Source organism: Micromys minutus (genome assembly GCF_963924665.1).
Source record: "Micromys minutus genome assembly, chromosome: 1".
In the NCBI taxonomy this organism is placed as follows: domain Eukaryota; kingdom Metazoa; phylum Chordata; class Mammalia; order Rodentia; family Muridae; genus Micromys; species Micromys minutus.
The window spans coordinates 241,399,130-241,419,780 of record NC_137969.1 but is presented as its reverse complement, the minus strand read 5'-3'; the positions used below and the strand labels follow the sequence as shown (position 1 = coordinate 241,419,780).

The 20,651-nt window shown below is 42.6% G+C and overlaps 1 protein-coding gene across 1 annotated transcript in view; it reads left to right on the top strand.

The window, feature by feature from the left end:
- Positions 1–14,737: 14,737 nt before the first annotated feature.
- The window catches only part of GALC (galactosylceramidase), a gene marked incomplete at its 5' end in the record, with an annotated part of 48,165 nt that continues 42,251 nt past the window's right edge, over positions 14,738–20,651 (top strand). The window contains 3 exons of the mRNA XM_080938724.1: positions 14,738–14,932; positions 18,133–18,201; positions 18,378–18,441. Of these exons, the coding sequence (XP_080794850.1) occupies positions 14,738–14,932; positions 18,133–18,201; positions 18,378–18,441 (328 nt within the window). The remainder of the gene's footprint in view (positions 14,933–18,132; positions 18,202–18,377; positions 18,442–20,651) is intronic.

The following is a 20,651-nucleotide window of genomic DNA, read 5'->3' as shown; positions in this document are numbered from 1 at the left end:
AGTGTCCTAGAGAGGGGCTCCCAGTCTCTTTGCTGGTGAGACCTTGCAGTAGATGGTTTACACGATGGGACCTCTGCAGCAAGCTGCCCACCACTGTCCCTCTCTTCCCACGTGTAGATGAGTTCAGAGCACAGAAGGGTTTCCTATCACAAGGCATGATTCTGATACTGGAAAAAAGTCACGGGTAGAATGCATCTCACTCTCAAAGGAAAAGTAAAACTCCCAAACTGTCTGGTTTTCATCACACTTAAAGATATGAATAAAACATGCAAGGCAGACTGTTAAAGCAATAGCAAAAATATTTGTGATGGAAAACAGAAATCAGAGCTGGGGAGAGGGAGGTGAGCAGGAGACATGCTTGAGTTAGATGTGGCTGGGGGAACAGCCTAGGCTTCTGGATCAGAGAAATGAGACACAGAATTCACACCATGAAGGCAGAATCGCTCTTCTACCACCCCACGCACTGGGATCTAGGAGGCTCTAGCTTCTGGGAGGGGGCAAAACAGGAAAGAAAGGGGATTGACAAGTTTCAGAGACATTTACAGAGGACAGAGAAAAGCTGGCAAGTCCCTTACTTTAGCATGGCTTATGCAAGGAGCTAAATTAAAACAAAAAAAATCTTCCCCTGAGTGTCCACATAATCAGCAGATGCTCACTTAGAAAGGATCAAAGTCTGCACCATTAGTTTGGTTCATGTGACCTACTTACATGGTACAGTTTCATTAGCCATCATGGAAATATGAACTAAAACCTCAATGAGACACCACTAACACAGTCACCAGAATAATCTGCAAGGTGGAAAATACCAAGTTTGCTGGTAATACCTGAACCCATATGTACACTAGGCTGGAAAATGCACACGTGTAACATGATTTGGTAATGTTGCTAAGCAGCAGGCACTAAGATCAGTAGCACTGTCTGCAATGTACACCAACTAGAATGCCTATCATCAGTAGAATAGCATATATGTCATATCATCACCACCACCACCACCACCACCACCACTATCACCACCACCACCACCACCACCACCATCACCACCACCACCACCACCACCACCACCATCTCTATCCCAATACTTTCATTTTGGTCTAAATGAAATAATAGAGTTGATGATTAATAACACAATGCAAACCGACATGATCAACACAAGAGAGAGCATATTATTAGATAAAAGCCAGCCAGAGTTTACGCAGAGTCAGGACAATAATTACCTTTGGCAGGGTCAGGTAACACTGAAAGAAGGCAGAAGGGAGACTTCGGATACTCAACAGTACTCTGTTTCTTAATGTGGGTGCTGGGTGACTGAGCACATGCGACTCGTGAATTTCAACATGTTCAGTTTGGAAAAACTGATGAAGCGGTATGCTTAGGGTGTTAAACAGGGTAATCAACAGACCTTGGTGACTGAGGCTAGAAAGCATCTTGACAACATGTTTGACATGTAAGCCTTCCTAAGAAATACAATTTGCTTCTCTTTTCTTACATGAGACTCCATCAAATCAATAAAAATAATTTAAACAGTCATGGAAATATTAGTGAATGAAAAGTAAGTTTTAGGCATCTAGAAGAAATGAACATAGAATTTTCTCATAAAGAAAGGCTTCCTCAGCCTGGACTTCAAAGAGCCCCAAAGATAAGAGCCCTAAGAAATATGATCACATAATGGATTTCCCAGACAAATGAATGGAACTAGAAAATATAACCCTCGGTGAGGTAACCCAGACCCAGAAGGACATGCATGGTATGTACTCACTGATGAGTGGATGTTAGCCAAAAAGTTCAGAACACCCATCATATAACTCACAGACTTAGCAAGAAGGAAGGCCCAAGTGTTGATACCTGAAACACACTTAGAAGGGGAACAAAATAACCACAGGAGGCAGAGGGAGGGAGGAAACTGGGTGGGAGAGGGGAGGGGGAGGAAAAAAGAAGGGGTAAGATTAGGTATAGGGAGCAACAGGATGATCATTCAGAGGGGCAGGAGAAAGAATTGAAATATGTGGCAGTAGAGGTTGGAGGCCAGGAGGGGAGCTTCTAGAAAGTCCCAGAGACCTGAGATGGGAGAGGTTGCTAGGATTCACATCCCCCAGTTGAGGCAGGGGGCTACCCACCCATCTTCAAAATTTTAACCCAGAATTGTTCCTGTTTGTAGGAAAAGCAGGCACAAAAATGGAGTAGAGACTGAAAGAAAGACCATCCAGTGACTGGCTCAACTTGGGACCATCCCATGGGTGCATACTAAATCCTGACAACATTACTGAGGCCATATAGTGTGTACAGACAGGAGCCTTGTATGGCTGTCCTTAGAGAGGCTCTACCAGCAGCTGACTGAGGCAAAGGTAGATACTTGCAGCCAACCACTGGATTAAGATCAGGGACCAATATGGAAAAGTTAAAGAAAGGATTGAAGGAGCTAATGGGGATTGCCATCCCATAGGAAGAACAACAGTATCAACTAACCTTGACCCCCTCAGAGCTCCCAGAGATTAAGCCAAAAGTCAAGGAACATACACGGGCTGGTTCACAGTCCCAGGCACATGTATAGCAGAAGACGGCTTTGTATGGCCTTAGTGGAAGAGGATGAGCTTAATCCTGTGGCAATTAGATGCCCAGGGAAGAGGGATGTTAGTGCAGTGCGGGTGAGGTTAGGGTGGGTGGACAGGTCGGGGAGCACTCACTCGGGGGGGGGGAGATGGGGTGACAAACTTGGGGAGGAGGGACCGGGAAGTAGGGCAGTTTTTGGAATGTAAATAAAATAACTTAATAAAGATTTTTTTTTAAATACCTGAGGGGAGTTGGGGAGGTGGGGAACTCAGAAAACTAGGGGCACAGAAACTTTAGAGATAAAGGAATACATAAATCATGTATATTTAATCAGTTTAAAGAAATAAAAGTTGGGATCAGAACACCCGCTAAATGAAGAGAAAGAAAAATAGCTGTGTGTGATAGCTCCTGCCTGGAATCCCAGTGTTTGGGAAGCTGTGGCTTAGGGAATCACCATGAATTTACAAGCAGCCTGTGCTACAGAATGAAAGCCTGCCTCAGGAAAAAGGAGAGGAAGGAGTAAGAAGAGAGAGAGAGAATGAGAACGTCAAAACTGAAAAGCCATATTTTTTTTCTCTAAAAATTAGAGTAGACTTTGTTGAGTAAAATGTAATAGTAAAAAGTCCTCAGAAGAGAATATTATACAGGAAACTGAAGAAATCAGAAAAAAAGAAAATTATCAGTGTAAAGAAAAAGGGACACAGGACAGATACATGGAGGGTAACCCCAAATGATCGGAACAGGGGTAGCTGGAACCCCACAGAGGAAGAACAGGAGATCAGTGAGAAGCGGTATGCACAAACACAATGGCTGACTCGTTTCTGGAACTTACGAGGGACACGAAGCCCCCTGAGTTACGAGGCCTAGTGTCAGACACGACAAGGTGAAACCTCTGTACTCTGGTGTGCTGTGATCAAACAGCAGAGACCAAAAACTAAGGGGGTGGGGGTGGGGAGCGTGCCAGAGAAGAAAGATGGATTGTGTACAAGGGACACATTTCTGACGGACAAAGAGCTTATCAACAGCAGTTACTGAAACCAGATGACAGAGTATTCACATTTCTGTATTCCAAGAAGATGTTGTCATCCAATAATCACATTTCAAGACACAGAGCAAAACCCAGCATTTACGTGTAACTGACACTCAGAAAATTGCCTCTTCCATTCTTGAAGAGACCTTTTTAGAGGTGCTTGATGAAGACAGAAAATGAAACTATGGTCTGAACCACAAGAAGGGAAGAACCTGCATAAGCTGCTAGGGAGGGGGGCTCTGATGAATATCAGCATCACAATCTTGGGGAGCCTTATGCACCCAAGGGAAAACACCTAAGCTATAAAGGTCTCCTGAGACAGGACCAAAACCCAAAGGGCTGGCAGTGCTGTCTTCCTTTTTGTGTTACTAAGCGAGTATATGTTTGTTTCTACAAAATGAAAAAGAGAAAATTATTCTAGCGGGGTTTTAGAGTTCTGGACAGAATACAAGTCTTTAGCTATAAAAGCACTTCCTTCCTTGCCGAGAGCAGTCACCAGCCAGGGTGGCTTGATGAAGCTGATAGCATCTTGTTTGTTGAGCAACAGAGGCGGTATATGCTTGTGGTTGCTTTTGGAAAGGTTCTCAGAGTTCTTGGGAGAATCTGTGGTTCTTCTAAGTTTGTTTCCTCTCATGCAAGTTAGGTGCTCTGGCCACATGGGATGGATGCTATGAGAGGTAAGTAAGGTGACCTGTGGGGCCAAGAGCCAAGCACAGGGAAAGCCTTCACCATTTGTTAACGTCACCAATGTACTGCTTTCCCTTCTGCTGCCCCACAGATTTCCTAAAAGGAAGTCATGCTTGACTGTTGGTAAGTGCATCACAGGCTAGCCTAGGGTACCCGTGTTGCCAAGCCAGCATTGCAGATATCTCCTGTAAAGCCAATGGAAGTGCATCTAAAAAAGATACACAAAACATATTATTCCTGTATCTTTCCAAATATTATTTAGGACGCTTTGGTGAAATTTTGAGAAATTTTGCCACCCTTGATGAAAATACGAGTGATCTATTAAAATTTTATGAAGTGCTAAAAAGACCGTCTATAGCACAGCTGTAAAAATAATATAAATAACTGATGACAATAGATAAGAGCAAATTGTGTGCACACAAAGAGCGAATTGCGTGCACACAGCATTACACTTTCACCTAAGGAATGCTTGCTGACTGTCTGGTCTCCACAAGTCTCTGGGACCATGACAGTTCTCACTATCAAATAGTTACAACGGATGCTTAATGACACTGGAAACATGATTTTCTAACCTCACATGATTTCCGGTGGATGCAAAAGTTTTTTTCTAGACCCCTGCAAGGGTGAGGTAGCTCCTCTACCCAGAATGGCAGAGATTCTTCCCAAAGCATCAGTATGCCAATATGCTGCATCCTGAGGAGAGAGTTGAGCACACAGTGCCCCCTTTATTATACCCATACCATCACCTAACCAGTTCTAAGCTTGAGTTCTGACATCCCCACTACTCAAAGTAGAAGAGACCATGTGTCTTCCTCACTTGCATCTCTCTCCCAAAGCTTGGTCTTGTTACACTCACAAAGCCCCAAATAGATGAAATGTTACACATTGTTGATCATTCTGCCAAAAGTATACTATTTACTTTGAAATCTTGCTCTAGTTTTTAGTCTCATACTCACCCGTGTCTGGAGTGATGCTTCTCTTGAGTGAGGAGACTGGCAAATCTGCTTTATCAAGAAGAGAAACCAGCGGTGTTGTGGGGACAGGAAATTGCGCTCGTATTTTGTCATAAGCCAATGAGGAAGCAGCCTTTTAATGAGAAGGCTTACTTTATCCGAATTCAAACAAAAGGATCCTTCTGTTCTTTAAGTGCTGTTTGGGTCATTTATTGTCATGTGATTTTTATAACCCATTCTCTTTGTGGATGTCAGGGTCATTTGTTGTGTGATTTTTATAACTCATTCACCTTGTACCTTAATTATAAATGTATACTTTTATGAATGCATGTTTTAATGCATATGTATGTGTCTGATGTATGTATGTGTGTGTGCAGCTGTGTCACCAGGATGCACACTTTTGGAAACCAGGAAAGTGTCCTGTTTGTGTTGCTCTGCCTGATGCCTTTGCACAGGGCCTCTTACTGATCCTGGAACTGGACTGGCAAGATCCAGTGATCTTCCTGTCCCAGCTTGTCCACTGTGTTGGGATTCCAATCATACGTAGTTATGCACAGCCTTTTACTTGAGAACTAGGATCCCAGCTCATCCCAGCTCAGGGCCTCATACTGTGCAGCAAGCACTCCTCCCAGTGATTCATCTCTACACCCTCCGATTCTGATGCTTTTCTTAATGAGATACGTTTTAACTTTAATCCTTTCGTGTCTTCATCCTGTCACTGCCTCTGCCATTAGATTGACTGTGCAGGCATCTGTGGAATGAGCATACCACCAAGTAAGAGAGGGACACTCGCTGATACCCTGGATGCCTGGGATAAACACTTCTACAGGTGCATGAATGAGGTAGGATGAGTAATCTGGGTGTGAGGATGGAGAGGATATTGCGGACCAATTTGGGGTGAGTTGGCTCCTGAAGAATAAGCGGAAGAGGTAAAGTGGGTTTGGTGATTACTGTGGTCTAACAGCAAAAACAGGCAGGGATATGAGAAGGTCAAGGGATCCACCTCTGGGGGGACTTTGCTCCTGGGAGGCTAATAAGATTAGATGTATAGTATTTGATTATAGAATCGTTTTCTCTTCTAATAATCCCCTGGGAATAGAAAACACCGATTGCTGAAAGTGGTTGATGGGACTGAATCAGACAAATGGATGATCATGAAATTTGAAAATGTGTTTGCAAGTGCTATAGATTATTATTTTAAAACTCTAATGCAGTGCTTTAACAAGGTAAAACTATAACTAGTTTAATGCAAAGTGAAATTAGTTTCTAGAACATCCTACTTTAGAGAAAAGAAAAGTTAGATACCACTTTTAAACTGTACGTCAACAAACTTTGATTAGAGATTAAGGCAAGGATATTATTTTATAAGTATGAAATCAACTGAGAGTGGAAAATCTTAATTTTAGGCTCAACTCAGGGTGTGCCAAGACTGTGTTTCTAGATGAAAAAAAGAGTAATGTTATAGCTGAGACATTTCTTCCTGCAGTTAATTAAGGGATATAAGGGAAATGTACAGGCTTTTAGGATTTTCTTAGTACATCTTTATGACCATAAAAATATGGCTATGGTGGCGTTCACTGTTCATCCTAGTATCTGAGAGGCAGGAGCAGTTGGATCTCTGAGTTCAAGGCTAGGCTGGTCTACCCAGTGAGTTTCAGGATACGTGGGGTACACTCTGACTCAAAAACAAGCAAGCAAACAAACACAAACAACAATAACAAAGAATTATAACAATAACACATTTGTGAAGTATTCCAGAATTTACAAATAACATGGAGTAGCTAAAACCTTCAGGATATATTGTCATTGAGATGATGGAAAATTAAGGTAAAATGTAAAAACGATAATGACCTAAGGCTTCAGGGCTAGGGTATGGGGGTTTTCGGAATACAGTGTTTCCCTTGCGGCCATGAAGATCTAAGTCCAAGCCTCAGGAGCAATGTCAAAAAGGCCAAGTATGGTAGAATCTGGTCGTGATCCCAGTACTGGGAAGGGAGAGGAAGGCAAACTCTGGGTTAGAGAAAGACTTGTCTTTAATTTGAAAGAAAGGAAAGAAGAGAATGATGAAAGCTGAGGAACAAGTCCCAAGGTGTCCCTCAGGCTGAAATATGCACCAACACACATGTGCACACACATATGAATCTGCCCATATTGTGCACGTACATGCCCATACAAAAACAAGGGGATTAAAAATTTGCCAAAATAAAATAATTTTGGTCTACAATCCCCATCTCTCTCTCTCTCTCTCTCTCTCTCTCTCTCTCTCTCTCTCTCTCTCTCTCTCTCTCTCTCTCTGCACATTTGTCCAACTATTGTTTCTATTTCATGGGTAGTTCACGATTTGCACAATATCTAATTTTACCTAGATATACCATACTTTTGCTTTTACAGAATGAGTATTTTTACATCTATATCAAATATCTGTGCACTTTACTCTTCAGACACTGAAAAGAAAAAAAAAAAGAGGATGTATTTAGAGAACATGAGAAATAGAAAGTTTTACTTCTGCTTAAAGAAGGAAACAATGTTAGTGAGCAAAAAATTGCTTACTTCACATAAGAAGACACCAACTTTTATGGACCCTGCAACTTAGTTAAAACTGCACTGGTACCATATTTTAGTCACAGTGGCATTTAAATGAATAGTTGGAGAAACTTCAGAGCCCAGAAACACGGAGGCATTTTGACACTAGAAAGGCCAAATCAATAAACTGTTATTCAGCAGATCAGCTTTTTGGGGTCAGAAGTTTTGGGCAGTCAGTTTTCTGATCTTCTGAGATCACAGTGGGCACTGGTCAGAGGAAGCACATTTGGGCCTCAAAAAGGGAAACAGGGTAAATGAATGTGGATTCTGGATTGCAGCTTCTCCATGTGGGCAGTTATTCTGCTGACGAAGGACATTTTCCTCCCCTTTCTCCTTTTGAGCTGCACCAGTTGTCTGGTGCAATTTCCGAGATTCAAAGCAGCAAGAAAATAGGGCGGGATTAGGTTCTGACACCTTGCTACATATTCTCATTTTTATTTCTTTTTATACGTTTAATTAATTGTGCTGTGTTCGTTGCCTAATGAGAAAGGGTTCTTTGCAGAAAGGCAGAGTGGAAAAGATATGAGTTTAGTTTTGAAAGAGGTGACTGGGAGGAATGGAAAGGCTGGGGTTCTGGGCTACTTGCTTGGGGCAATCTTGCTGATATCCAAATTCAGATGTGACAAATGCATACAGTAAGGGCTCTTAGAAAATTAAGTGTGGAGAAAATAATGTAGGTTGTTGATGAGGGTAATATCTGGGGTTATGTAAAATGAACTACCAAGGTTAATATTCTGTCTTGACATTAGTATGGCTAATAAAAAGGTCGAATGCTGTCTGTGTTTGGTGTTCTCTCTCTGCTGGGCAGCATTGTGCTGGATGTTGAAATAATCTCTCTTTTGAACTGTGTTGTGGTTTGAACTTGAAATGTTTTGCAGAACCTGTGTGTGAACACTTTGTCCCACTGGTGATGTTGTTTGGGGAAGGTTGTAGAACCCTTAAGGGCCAGGAAAATGGACCTTGAATTTTTTTGTAGTTTGTTCCCATTCCTTGTCTCTGTTTCCTGGCTGTGGACACAGGGTGACCAGGCCCAGGACACCTGATGCCCTGCTATCTCTGTTGTGATGAGTTACACCTCTTCAACTCTAAGACAAACTTTTTCTCCCTCAACTTGCTTCTTGCCAGTTATTTGCTTACAGTGACAGAAAAAAATAGGAAATAGAGGTAATTATCATAAACTGTCATTTTCTTCAGCCCTGGGAGCTCAGTAGACTCTCAAATTCCTCTCTGACTGTTGCTATTGACAGCTAAAAGGAGACCGGGCGTACTTTCTCTGCAGCATGGGACTGAAACTTCCTGGCTTTCTACTACTCGAACAAATCTTTGCAGTTCAAGGGTCTTTGCAGACAAAACATCACTGAAAAACGAGCTACAGGTAGAGGAAGCGATTTTCACAGTGGGAGAATTCACTGTCATGATGGCATTCACTGAGGGTTATATTCAGCCAGTGTCCTTTGCTGCAAACAACAGAAACTGTGGTTACCTGGCACAAAGAGTGACTTGGAAAGCAGTCAGGATGTAATCCATAATCTATGCAGAGCCAAGAGGATGAGGTTTATTAAAAAAGGTTAGAGATAAAGAACAGACAACCAGGTTACCCCATCTGGACAGTCAGGTTAGGATGGTACTGTGGACCCCACTGTGCTGGGCCTTTGAGGACACTTTAGCCAGAGTCTCTGTGGCACTCCAGCGTTCCAGTGTGTGGTAAGAGCCTCAAACATCTGGTCACCCTTCCAAGGTCAAAGTACAGCTTCAAGGAACTGATTGAGGGTCTGGTTACTATAAGAGCCTGTGCTGGAAGACGGAAGAGGGAGACTCTGCTTTCTTCCTTCTAGAAGGCAGTCTAAGTCCGCCTCCCAACATGCTTAGCATTGGGAAGTAGGGATAGGTCTGGGTTATTGTAGAAGCAAAACTCAGAGCAAATCAAGGACTGGGTACGTGCCTCAGTGGGTAAAGCTGCCTATCATCAAGCTTGCAGACCTAAATTTGATTCCTGGGAGCCACATGGTGGGAGAGAACCTGTAGCCTCCAAGTATGTACAGTGTCCTGAGTGTGCAACCCCCCCCAAATAAAGATCTCAGAAAAGGAGAAAAAAGATAAAAATCATTAAAACAAGCACACATATACAATCACACACACACACACACACACACACTTATTCAGTCTGCACTCTGTAATAAATCCAAACCAATGCAAAAATAGAAATCTATTTTCCCTGAATTTGCTGAAATGTGAGAACAAAAGGTACATTCAAAACACAGTTGTTAACCTTGTAAATGATTTATGTAGCATGTGCTGGTCACTCTTTTGAGTACTGTGTGAATATTAACTTGACTGAGTCTCCTACTGGTGCCTTGCTGGCAGCAGTTTGTAGAGGAGAAACTCAAGTCCAATGGGGCTAAGTGCCTTATCCATAATCTCTGCCTATGAAATTGGAGGAGAGAGATTTGAGGCCAAGCAAGCTGTCTGGAAATTAAAAGCCAATACTCCCATCACAGTTAAGTCATAGTTTTATGTGCATGTACTCTCGTAAGGAAAGCCCAGTAATGACATACAATTTACTCCACATGGTGAATTCTATCCTCTGAACCTTTTTCATTGCCATCACGTATGTTAAAACTTTATTTTATGTATATAGGTGCCCGTATGTCTGTGTACCACTTCACATGCCTAGTGCCCAGAGGCCAGAAGAGGGTGTCAAATCCCTAGAGACTGTTGTGACCCACCATATGGATACTGGGAATTGAACCTGGGTCATCTGGCAGAGTGGTCGATGCCCTTAATCCTTAGCTGTCTCTCTGATTCCCATTATGTATCACACACACACACACACACACACACACACACACACACACACACACACATTTGTAACATATATTAATAGTTATATAATTTATGTGTATAAATGCGTGAGTGTATTCACAGATGCATGTGGGTCTTGTATATGTAATATATGCAACACATGTTTTATCTTACATATATTTATGTAATGTGCATGAATGTGTCAGTGTGAACATGTGAACACACATGTGTGGTTCTGCATGTTTGTAGGTAGAGGCAGGGCAGCCAGGTTAGGGTGTTGGCTGATTAGGCACAGGAGGCGTTAAAAGTGTTTGCTTGATGCCAGACTTGGAAAGTACTTGGGTCCAAACTCCCGTTCTCCTGCCTCTGTTTGTAGTTGATTTATAAGTTGCTGTCAGAAACAACTGCAATGAAGCAACTCTGTAGAGATTTGGAAACTCAGTCCTACAAGGAGCTATTACAGGGTGTCTGTGAAGAGACAAGCCTTCCTATTCTTCCACACTCCGGGAATAACTCAAAGGGATGCTTCCAACTCTTTCAGGAACTGTTTCATCTTCTCTCCTCATGTGACCAGTGACTTTTTCTTAACTTCAAGAATCATATACAGAATGTGTGCATGAGTTGGACACTGCTTAGAAGATGTGATTAGATATACATTGTGCTAGAACAGATAGGAAGGGGTGTTATGAACCTTAAACAGCACTTTTGCTTAAAAGGCAAGATTGCTCATCTTTCTCTAAAGATTAGGATTTTTCTCTTAACTTACAAAAAGCAGATGTTTAGAGGAAGATAAAAACAGGTTACACTTCTAACTTAAAATGGTTTAAAAGAACACATTTGAAACCTGAGACCTGGGGCCTTCCTCTTCTAGTCTGTTGTCATCTATCCTGAATCTATACATTTAAGAACACATTTGCTTCTCTGATAACTGATTTCTCTTTATCACACACAGTGGTGAATTTTCTCTTCCAGATTGCATACATGACTTTGTTTAAACAGAAATATTTGTTTCCTAAGTACAGATTAGAAACTGCAAACAACAGCTGTGTGCTTTGACATATGAACTGTGCTGCTTCCAGGATAGGTACCATCTTTGTTAATGGTCTGCTTCCTATTCTTCATTGTGCACACATTGCACAAAATCTATAACCTGTCTGCCAAAAGAAAGTTGGAATGACATGCTACGGGAAGGCATGTGCTGCATATTGGCTTCAACTACCTGTCTTTATGAGTGTGGTAGGTGTTCCAGGTTTGGTGAGAGACCCTGCCTCAAAAAACAATCCCCCCTCCCACCACAAAAAAGAAAAACAGGTGGAAGAGTTGGGGAAATGACTCAGTAGGTAAGAACACCATTGCATAAGCATGGGCATCTTCAGCCCCCACATAACAGGTGCCAGGCAATTGTTATCCCAGTGCTTTGGAGGGGGAAGGAGAAGGCAGATTACTGGAGCTTGCTGTTCAGTAAGAAATCCTGTCTCAAGGGAATAAGTTAGAAAGCAGTAGAGCAAGACACCCAAGTACCTGCTCTGGCCTTTTCAAAGACTCATGTGCACATCCCTAAATATGTTTGAATATAAAACAAACACACTCACACACACAGTAAACACAAATTAAACAAGAGATCGAGGAAGGCACTTGGTTTGAACAGCTGGTATACACATGTACACCCCTAAAGCCTAAAGAAGATATTGTATGGTTTAAGAAGACCCTAGAGATATCACAAGCCAATTACACAGAATTTCCAAGTGGTTTAATTTTATCCCTTCATATAATTTCCCATAATTGTATTTGTAGAGGTTAATCTTCATTATCAACTCGGCTGAATTTAGAATCACAACAAAACACACTTCTGGGTGTGTCTATGAAGGTGTTTCCTGGAAGGCTTATCTGAAAAGGGAAGATGTCATGGGTCCTGGAGAGAACAAAAAAGTGACAGCAGTCACCTCTCTTGTCTCTCTTGACTGAAGATGCAACACCAGCAGTTGTCCCAGGTCACCAAGCCTTCCCACTGCAAGCCAAGATGAGCCCTTCAGTCTGTAAGTCCTTTATCCGATATTCTGTTACCTCAACAAGGAAAGTACTGAAGATAGCAGTCCGGAAATACGGATGAGGCTTCCAAAGATAATTATGCAAAGGCCTATGCTCCCTTAAGCCCCAGTGCCTGTGTCTTCTCCTTGCCACTCTGATATCTTAGGGGCTTGGGTGGGAACTCAACTGATTCTATGCTTTTCACTAAAGGAATTTTCAGAGTGGGGGAAGGGGGAGGTGGAGGGGAAGAATGAGAGAGAGAGAGAGAGAGAGAGAGAGAGAGAGAGAGAGAGAGAGAGAGGGAGGGAGGGAGGGAGGAAGAGAGGGAGAGGGAGAGAGAGAGAGAGAGAGAGAGAGAGAGAGAGAGAGAGAGAGAGAGAGAGAGAGAGAGAGAGAGAGAGAGAGAGAGAGAGGGAGGGAGGGAGGGAGGAAGGGAGGAAGAGAGAGAAAGAGAGAGAGAGAGAGAGAGAGAGAGAGAGAGAGAGAGAGAGAGAGAGAGAGAGAGAGAGAGAGAGAGACAGACAGACAGACAGACAGAGAGAGAGAGAGAGAGAGACAGACAGACAGACAGACAGAGAGAGGAGAGAGAGAGAGAGAGACAGAGAGAGAGAGAGAGAGAGAGGGAGGGAGGGAGGGAGGAAGAGAGAGAGAGACAGAGGAGAGAGAGAGAGAGACAGAGAGAGAGATAGATAGAGAGAGAAAGAGAGAGAGAGAGAGAGAGAGAGAGAGAGAGAGAGAGAGAGAGAGAGAGAGAGAGAGAGAGAGGGAGATTTTCTACAGTATTAGTGGAATCAAAACTATCCCAGGATAGTTCACACTTTCCTACCAATTTAGGTTTGTCTGGAATCAGTTTTCTTACAGTGGAAGTTAGCTCATGATAGTCTCAAGGAAGTATAATTTTGCCATCTTTTGAGGTCCTAAGACTTAAGCAGCTGTGACAGACTGGATGGATGAAGCATACAAATTTAGGTCACATGGCACAAACGTACACCCTAAGAAAATAAATACCACCCCCCCAAAAAAAAAGAGAAAAACAGGTCAATGACTTATGTGCTGAATCTGATCTGGAGCAGTCGAGTTGTAAAATGTGCCAGCAGGCATGCCCAACCTTTTCATACCGTGACCCTATGTGGTCTATAGACTTTACTTCGAGGTCTGCATAATTGAGGTGTTAAAAAAATCAGAAAGTCTCACAATGTTTTGAGTGGAGTTTGTGTATAATTTTGGGGTGGGCTGCTTTCATGGCTATTGTCTTGTGGTCTGCAAGGCACAGGGTAGATGAACCTGCCAGGGTATTTAGCTGGATAGAGAAGTGAGTAGGGAGGTGAGGGTTACTGTAACAACAGTTGGCAAACATTACCACTTCCTATATTTTAGTCAGAGCATCTTTCATAAGTGAATTTCATAGTCCTTTAAAAAACAGATAAAGGTCTGAATATCCTGGACCTATTATAGTTTTTAGGTCTCTTATAGCAACATTTTGTACAAGTAATTATATTAACTCTTTTAAGGCTAAAAGACCTGGATATAGCAGACTACTCAATCGAACAGAAAAAAAATGTCAGCTTGCACCGAAGTGCATCCAACTAAGATTTCCCGAGTGCCTATTATTTTATTTTTTGTGTTATTTTATCTGGAGTTCCCTGACTTCTTGTTCTTGTCTCACGGTGGTTTAGAAAAAATCAGGGTCCCAAAACCAAGCGACTCAACCAACATGACCGCTAGACTGGGGGCTTAGTTTGGGGCTTCAAGCCTGGTCTTCCTTGCTGTTTCCTACTGAGAATGATCTACTAGGGTAGGGCCACTCACAGCCCTCTACTTTTGACAGTTGTTGACTATTCACTTCCCGTTCACTAAGATGATCCATCGGATGAGGTAGGAAGAGTGGTCACTAAGTAATTACACGCAGAGACCCGGTCCCGCCTCTTTGACACAGAAGTGACAAGGCAAAGCTCACAGTCTTTCCCCGCTCAACACTACAGCGGCTGCGCAGACAGCCCGCAGCCCTCACTTAAGATGGCGGAAGCTGCCTCAGCCGCCCGCTCTTCTTCCTCAGGGAGGCGACCGGGCCCGCCTTCCCGGGTGCCACAGTCACGTGACCCGCACAATGGCTAACAGCCGATGTAACGCTTCCCAGCTACGCCAAGCAAAAGTCATGACCGCCGCCGCGGGCTCGGCGAGCCGTGTCGCGGTGCCCTTGTTGTTGTGCGCGATGCTAGCGCCCGGCGGCGCCTACGTGCTAGACGACTCCGACGGGCTGGGCCGGGAGTTCGATGGCATCGGCGCAGTCAGCGGCGGCGGGGTGAGCGCGGGCTGGCGGGAGGCAGGAATGTGGAGGGGCGCAGGGAATGCCGGGGACGCCCCCTCCCACAAGCCCCCGCGGCGTTGCCGGGCGAGCGAACGCTGCTACCCCGGAGCCGGCTCGAGACAACACAGGCTGACAGATTGGACTGGGGATCCAGAGGTCTCGAGGGACAGCTGTCTGCTGCAGTCAAGTGAAGTGGCCAGGGTTCGAGGGAGCCCTCGCTCTGGATCGCCGGCCTGGGCTGTGCTTGCCGCGCGGGAGAGAGGGATCCCCGAAACCTCAGATGCTCCTCTTTCCCAGGGAGTTAGTTGGTGGAGCCATGAGAAGAAGACATAGGCCACTAGTGCAGGGTTTGGGGACCCTTCTTGAGCAGCGAATAGTACACTCCCCCTCCCTGTAAGACCTCTTGGACTCTAGGGTTGTGTAAAGCCTGAAGCGATCTGGGATATTGTTTTAAAATAGTTTCATCCACTAACACACACACACACACACACACACACACACACACACACACACACACACACACACAATCTCTCTCCCTCTCTCCCCCCTCTGTGTTGGGGAGTGTTGAGGGAGAGAACCATTAGGTGTATTGGTTAAAATTTAAGTTGTCTTCATCTCCCATTCTGACATTGTAATAAAACACCAGTTAATTCTCAGAAGATGAAGTCTTGAGAGAGACTTTTTGTTAATTCAAAGATCTCAGGACTGGGGAGTGGTTTTGCTTTTAAATTGAAGTCTTAAGAGTAACTTTAGATCTACAGAAAAGCTAGGAGTACAGTAAAAAGCTCTTATATACCTCAGCGTGTATGTGTGTACTATGAACTAATCTCTTTATTCTCAGTACTGTTTTTTTATTTAAATTTAAAATAGCCATTATTTCATATACAACCTTAACCTCTCTTTTTGATATCTTTGTGATATTAAATCTATGTGTATAGGCTCTAAAAAAATAAAATTTCTAGTCTTGCTTAATTTACTCCATTTTAAATGATTAACGTAATTTCATAACCTGGTGTGGTGGAGTAAGCCTTTGATCCCGGCACTCAGGAGGCAGAGACAGATGATTCTGTCTCTGAGTTTGAGGCCAGCCTGGTGCACATAGCCAGTTCTACTGCTACATAATGAAACTCTGAATTTTTTTTTTTAAAAAGTGATCACTTAAGAACATAGAACAGGAAATTCATGTTTATTCCTAAAGATCTATTTTAACCGTGTGTGTGTGTGTGTTTGTGTGTGTGTGTGTGTGTGTGTGTGTGTGTGTGTGTGTGGTGGGAATGTTGGTACATATGGGGGCAGGTAGCTATAGAGGTTTGAAGCAGGTCACTGTGAGTGACCATCTCTCCAGTCCCCAGAGCAGGTAAATTTGTAAAATATTCACTTAGTAATGTCTCTCTACTGTGTTACGTGTTCGTCAGTTTAGGAGAACAATAACGAATGAATGAAGGTGGTTGAACATTTTATTTACACACCAGTTTAAACATGTGTGTAAAACACATTACCTAGCACAGTTGTACCAATATTTAGATTGCCCTCTCCTGACTTTCTCATATTTAGGGAAAGCATTTTGCTTCAGTGGTTGACATTTGGGCTTCAGACTACAAGGCAGTTACCTCCTGGTTTAAACAAGTCATTTCATTTCCCTTTGTTTAAGTTTCTCTTCTGAGGGAACAAAGTAACTAGGAGTAGCATTATGAGGGCAGGAGTGATTAGCCAATTGTGATTCTTCTTATGTCTTAGAGGTTATGGAGGAGGAAGTTGGAAGTTGTTTTAAGATCTTGTGTCCGGCTGTTGGGAAAGTTTTCTGGTACCCTAGTTTGATATACTACAACTTCAGCTTCAACAATGCTTGTGACCACAAAGGGGACATTTTGATCATCAAGAGGCACAGTTACCAAGACACAAGCTGCTTGTGGGTGCTTACCCTATCATGGTTTTACTGCTGCTGAACTAGAGACACAGCCCTGAAGACACAGCTGTGGTTTCCCCTGGTTGTCTTGTATCTAACAACTTGCCTACTCTTTGATATGGCTTCCCAAAGTACAAGTCTTTGATTCATTATTGGTTTTTTAATTTTTTTCTTCAGGCCGTCCTCTGTGTCTAGGTATGACTAAATCTAGTTAGTGCCTGGACTATCTTTTCTTTTGAGATAACACAAGTGTATTTACTCAAAGTGTTAGGGGCCAGGAATCTGTAGGTGGAAGCATTGGTGAGGATGTACTTACTGCAGAGGCTCATGGGAGAACCTGCTTCATGTCATTCAAGACTTTGCTTCTGATGCTCATTGAGTGCCTGCCATAATTTAATACATGTGTGTTTCTATCTGTTCTCTTATCAGTCTTATGCGAGGTTTTGTTCATACAGTCTTGCCTTGGGAATCATTGTTAGATCAGTCTTAACAGCAGCAGGTCAAATTTATAAAGGTGTGTGTGTGTGGGGGGGGGGGGCTACTGTTTCCTCTCAGCATAGCTCTTAACATGGTTGTAAGATATTGATGGGTAAAACTGTCTGAGATTCATCTTATTTATCTTAGCCCCCAGGTATTGATAGGTGCTCTTAGGACAGAATATGTCAGTTTCAAGATATATTGAAATCTTCCTAGCTCTTTTTCTTGTTGATATGACAAAATACCTAAAAACAATCTAGCAGAGGAAGGATTTATTTTGGCTTCCAGTTTGAGGGTTTGGTCCATTGTAGTAGGGAGGGAGGATGAGGCAGCTGGTCACATCATATGTGCTGGAGTTAGACAGCTGTGCTGATGCTCAGGTAGCCTTCTTGATTTTATGCAGTCTGAGGTGTCAGCCCATGTAATGTTTCTTCTCATACTCAGGGTGGGTCTTCCTACTTCAGTTGTCTAGAAGCTCCCTTACGTACACACACAGATTGTCTTCCCAGTGATACTCCATCCTGTCAAGTAGACAATGCAAACCATCACAATGTTTTAATAGCCTTTATAAGCTTGTCTCTGAACCAACTCTTACGGTATCATAAGAAAACCACTTAGCTTTCAGAAAAACAATAGGCCTGTGCACCCAGTGACACAAACTCTCCATAAATGAGTCTCCACAGCTCCATTTGCTCATGCTGGTGTGTGTGTGTGTGTGTGTGTGTGTGTGTGTGTGTGTGTGTACTATAGAAAAATACAGATGATTATACTTATTTTCTTCATAAATTTGAAAACTTTTTTTTTTCCCCAGGCAACTTCCCGGCTTCTAGTAAATTACCCAGAGCCCTATCGTTCTGAAATACTGGATTATCTATTTAAGGTAAGGAAAAATAATCACCTAATGGGCCTGTGATGTTTGGAAAGTATACGGTAAAGTTCAGCCTTAGAACCTCTCAGCTTTCTGATAGAAGTTTGGCTCTTTTCTCACTGTACTGCCCAAGGCCTCTAGGAGGTTTCCCATGACAGAGCACACTAACACAGTTCCTTTTTCCACAGCCAAACTTCGGTGCCTCCCTGCATATTCTAAAGGTGGAAATAGGTGGTGATGGACAAACAACAGGTACGAGGGTTTGGGACATGGGGTCTCCCTGACATTTACCTAAACTTAAACGTATGGGAAGAAGGGAGATGCTCTCACTAGAGGACATTGCTCTTCAGCGGACTGGGCTTTACTTTTCTCATTTTACATTTTCAGGTGTGTGCACATGCGTGCCTTGGGCTGGGTGACATCACCTTGCTGGTCTGGCTTTTCTTATTTTTAAAAAAATCATGCTAAACATAAGATTCCCAAACTAGTATTGAGACTCTAAGTTGCTCATTTAGTTGAAGTAGTCATTAGAGGAACAAATCCAGTTTTCTAAAAATCACACACATTTGGAATTTTATGGAAAAGTTATAGGAAAAATTTAATTATGTGTGGAATATGTAAGATGTTATTAACTTTAGAAGTGCACTTTAAAACAACAAATGTACTTTAGAGACACAGATATAGCTTTTAAAAAACAAACATAATTTAAATAAAGATACAACCTTCATAACCAAATTTAAAAGTAATTAGATATACTTAATGTTTAATAGACCAAAATCATTAATATTACTTGAGAGTATTTTCTGTATATTTGTCTTCCTGCTAGTGATTCAAGGTAAATTTTATTGAAAAGGATTTATCTTCGTGTTATGAATATGAGTGTTTTGTCTGTGTGCGTATGTATGTACCATGTGCATGCTTAGAGCCTGCAGAGGCCAGAAAAAATTGTTGGACTTCCTGAAACTAGTGTTTTTGATTGTTGTAAGCCATCAAATGGGTGCTGGGAGCCAAGCCCATGTTCTCCGGAAGAGCACCTTTACTGCTGAGTCTCATCGAATGTGTACTCTTTCTGGAGTTTTAGACAGAAGCCCTGGCTTTCAGTGTAATAAACTGGGTTTGGCCACTTATCAGGGGCCTGACAGTAGTGATGACTTGGAGGCCCTCTTATTTAGACAACACTTTTGTTATTAGTGATAACAAAAAGGTCTAGTGACCCATGGCTTGTCTCTGAGGGACCTACAAGGACTTTGAATTTTGTTGAAAAGGGGAACAAGACTCTAATCTCTGGTTTAGTTAGCAAGAGTTATGCATAGTTGGCAGAGCAGGGAACCTTGGTTAGGCTGTGTTCCCTTTGGAGGCTGCTTCTGAAATGGTCTAAACGTTTTCTCCCTTCAGAAGGCAGCTTGATTCCTTTCTAATCTGTGGAAGGCTCATGTTTCTTTTGGGGGTAGTTTTAATCTGTTGTGATAAAGATGTTTGTGGATCATAACTTAGAATCCAAGGTAATTTCAGGGCAGCCCAATTCAGAAGGAAAACAGTTAAGGAGGTAAAACAGAGTCAGAGAGGGAGAGAATGAAAGTGAGGTAGGTCAGTTACTGGGCCCTTTCTCAGCCTTCGTGCTTAGTTTATGCTGAAAGAAAAAAAGTGAAAATCAAAGGGAACCTCCCTAACAGAAATGTTTCTCAGGAAAAAAAAAAAAGGTGTATGTTAAAACCTTTTAGACAGAAAGCTAATGCTGAGGCAGTGCATTTGCTGAAGCTAAACTAGAAATAATGACTAAAGAAGAATTGGGCCAGGATCTTCATCCTCATAAGGCTGCACTTAGCACAGACTAGTGTCTGTGAACCATGAGTGCACACAAGGACACTGGCGTCAGAGACCTAACGCTGGCCCTGATGTTTCCTCTGCTGGATGAGAGCTAGCACAGGACTCTGTGATGGGCATGTAGAGTTACCTTTTCTTAGAGCTTGCTGTATCATGACATGTTCTATTGTGGAATATGAGGATCGGGGCTCAGGAGTACAGGGATTCAGAGCCAAGGTTGGGAGGGGTGTGCACCTGAGGTTGGAAAACCTCAGGGGGATTGAAAGCTCAGCAGAACTTAGTCCTGGGATTTTTCAGTAACGAAATGTAATAGCATTTCTCTCGGTATTACTTTGAAAATAACATTATGGCTTTGTTACTTAAGAACCTTACAGTGTTTAAGATAATGAAAAATACAAAAAAAAAAAAAAAAAAAAAAAAAAAAAAAAAAGAAAACTTTGCAAAGCCACCTTCTTACAAATTTTCATCTGCACAACTTCTGAACCAGAACTAGAATACAAGAAAAGTACTACTTAAAAAAATTGTTTTAGTGTATGTTTGCTTTTAAGTGGTGTGTGTGTGTGTGTGTGTGTGTGTGTGTGTGTGTGTGTGAATATGAGTGAGTGTGTGTGAGAGTGAGTGAGACTGTATGAGTGTGT